Source organism: Podarcis bocagei (assembly GCF_964188305.1).
Source record: "Podarcis bocagei genome assembly, chromosome: 4".
Classification (NCBI taxonomy): Eukaryota; Metazoa; Chordata; class Lepidosauria; order Squamata; family Lacertidae; genus Podarcis; species Podarcis bocagei.
In genome coordinates this window covers 61990685-61993184 of record NC_138128.1, presented here as the reverse complement: position 1 = coordinate 61993184, position 2500 = coordinate 61990685, and the positions used below count along the sequence as shown (strand labels likewise).

The following is a 2500-nucleotide window of genomic DNA, read 5'->3' as shown; positions in this document are numbered from 1 at the left end:
TGTAATAGTTAGAACATTAAGCAGAACAATGTTCTTCTGTGCTTGTTTAGGTTTTTATAAGTGCCTTTCTAGTACAGATTTAGCTGAAGCTGAGTGAAGTACAGTCCTAGCTCTATGACTTCAAATACTTCTATGGCTGGTAATATAAACTGAAATGAAACATTGGGAGGAATCATCCCTTGCATGGAAATGTATGGTTATTATAAGTCATAAAGCTTCTGAAAGCTTGCATTAAAGCTTCTATCACCTGTCAGTTACATCTGCATGAAATCAATAGCAGTTGGCCATCTATCTTTTCTGATCACCTTTCATCAGACCAAATTCATTAAGTCAAACAGTCATGGTGATTAGGTGGAAAATAGAAGAAACCTTGACATGTTACAAATGCACAGAGTGCCACCTTTTTTGTTCTCTAATCAGGAAAAGTAATACTTTATTTAATCCTTTATTTGAGCACGTCATTTTGTGAGGCTGTACAAGAGGCTCATCTGTCCCAACACACTAGGCTTCTGCCTGACACACTAGTATAGGCCCAGGCAAAGACATGACAAATTGTCCCCAAAGTCAGTGCTGACAGCTTCTGATGATTAATGGTCTGATTATGAAGTGGTTTTACACATATAGAATTTACATCACAGAGAGTTAGAAATTTTGCCATGTCACAGACGCCAAGGCATTTTGAAGAGCTTTACTATTTGCAAAGAAAAAGGAGGGCGAAATCCCAGCAAAAGCCATGTCATGTAAAATCAATACATCGGATCAATGCTTTATTAACAAGAAAATGTCTTACTTCACATTCCTATGTGGACCTTTGTCTCCGGGATGCATGATGGAATGTCAAATCATATTGCAGTCTTCAACTTTCTGCTATGTTATTGAGTGCATATTGTGGAAGCCTCCTTGCATTGATTATGAGATGTACTATTACATGTTTACACAAATAACTAAAGCACTTAATAATAATGTGAGCCAATTATTTTGAATAACCTTTTCCAAATGTTGGGACTGTGATCATGAACTAGTAAGTTGTAGGCTTTCCCCCACAATCACTTGTGCTCAACAAACCTGCTGAGCTGTTCGGTGTTAATCATCAAATTACATGCTGACTAATGAGTGATGGCCTAAATTGTACGCTGAGTAATGAATAGACGGAGGCAGTTCTTATTAGTCTCAGAAAACCCATTGATTTATGTAGCGCCATGCACCATGGAGTTATTCTGTTAAAAACGATATCTACATCAAGAAGTAATATACTCTAATAAGTATTTTCATCTTAACTCTAGTCCTTAGGCCTCCGGGCTCAGTTTTTGTTTGAGTCAGGCAGAGCTATAATAAAGCCCTATGACTCCTTATAAAGCTTGTTAAACACAATGTGTGCAGTCTAACTGAGTCAGATTCATGATTCATGCACTGTACACAGCAGCATGTGCTGTTGATTTATGACCAAGCACAGTTCATAGTCAAAATTACAATTTGAGGGATAAAAAGATTAATTACTATTTGTGGCCTGCAATTTTGTGAGGCTAGTGGATTGCAGCTGTAGAATGATAGTGCTCTACATCAGTTTGTAGTCAGCCATTCACAGATTATTAAAGCTTTGCAAGATTAAGTGCTCCTCCTGCCTGGTTTGTGCTCAGGCAATATGCTAGACAAAAAAGGACCACAGGGATAAATCTGAAGCTAGCAATAGCTGGACATATGTCATAATTGCCAGTTTCCCATAAATCCACAGCCTGTATAGAAAGCAGTGCATGATGCAGACATCATATCATGACTGTAGTGATTGCTATATATGGCCTCAAGACCTGTAACTTTGTTACTGCTTCAACCATTTTTTTATTTTTTATTTTGCAATATACTGAGTAACCCTTTGACTCTTTCCCCCTCCCCCAGCCTAATTAAGGGTAGAAATAATAATAGCATGCGTGTGTAAAAACAAAAAAAGACTCAGGGATATGAGTCAGAAGAAATCCGTTCCTTATACTCCTTTAAAACGTGAAGTGGGTTTAGTCAGAAATGCCATACGTTGCTTTGCATATTTTTTTTGCTAGCAACTAATAGGTAGACTGACACACTGTTCTCTATACGTTTCAGCTCTCAATGAACCAACAATAGATTATGGTTTCCAGAGGTTGCAGAAAGTCATTCCACGGCATCCAGGTGATCCTGAACGGTTACCAAAGGTTAGTTTTCGACAAGTTTAGAGTTTGTTGTCTGCTTTCAAAATGTATTTCAAATACCAGAAGTGCTACGTTGCACATTATTGAACACTATAAAAATAAAAAGGTATAAGAAAGGAAACATACTAAACATAAACAGGTCGACTGCTTCAATAGATGTGTTTATCACCTTTCAATTTCTATTCTTCCTGCAACTTTATGCATGCATGTTGTCAAAATCCAAAATATCTGCTGGGTAGTTTTTATTAAAAGAAGAATGGAATGGATTTTCTGATACAAATATTTTGGATTCTACAAGAGGGACATAAAACTTCCTGCGT

The 2500-nt window shown here is 37.2% G+C and overlaps 1 protein-coding gene and 1 long non-coding RNA gene across 26 annotated transcripts in view; one reads left to right on the top strand and one right to left on the bottom strand.

Moving 5' to 3' along the window:
- Positions 1 to 2500, bottom strand: part of LOC308586443 — a 109265-nt gene that overhangs the window by 23837 nt on the left and 82928 nt on the right. The window lies entirely within an intron of this gene.
- The window catches only part of EBF3 (EBF transcription factor 3), a gene marked incomplete at its 3' end in the record, with an annotated part of 188670 nt that overhangs the window by 164989 nt on the left and 21181 nt on the right, over positions 1 to 2500 (top strand). For all 22 annotated transcript variants that reach the window (XM_081192969.1, XM_081192965.1, XM_081192959.1 and 19 more), the window contains one exon: positions 2095 to 2183. In XM_081192969.1, the coding sequence (XP_081049095.1) occupies positions 2095 to 2183 (89 nt within the window). The remainder of the gene's footprint in view (positions 1 to 2094; positions 2184 to 2500) is intronic.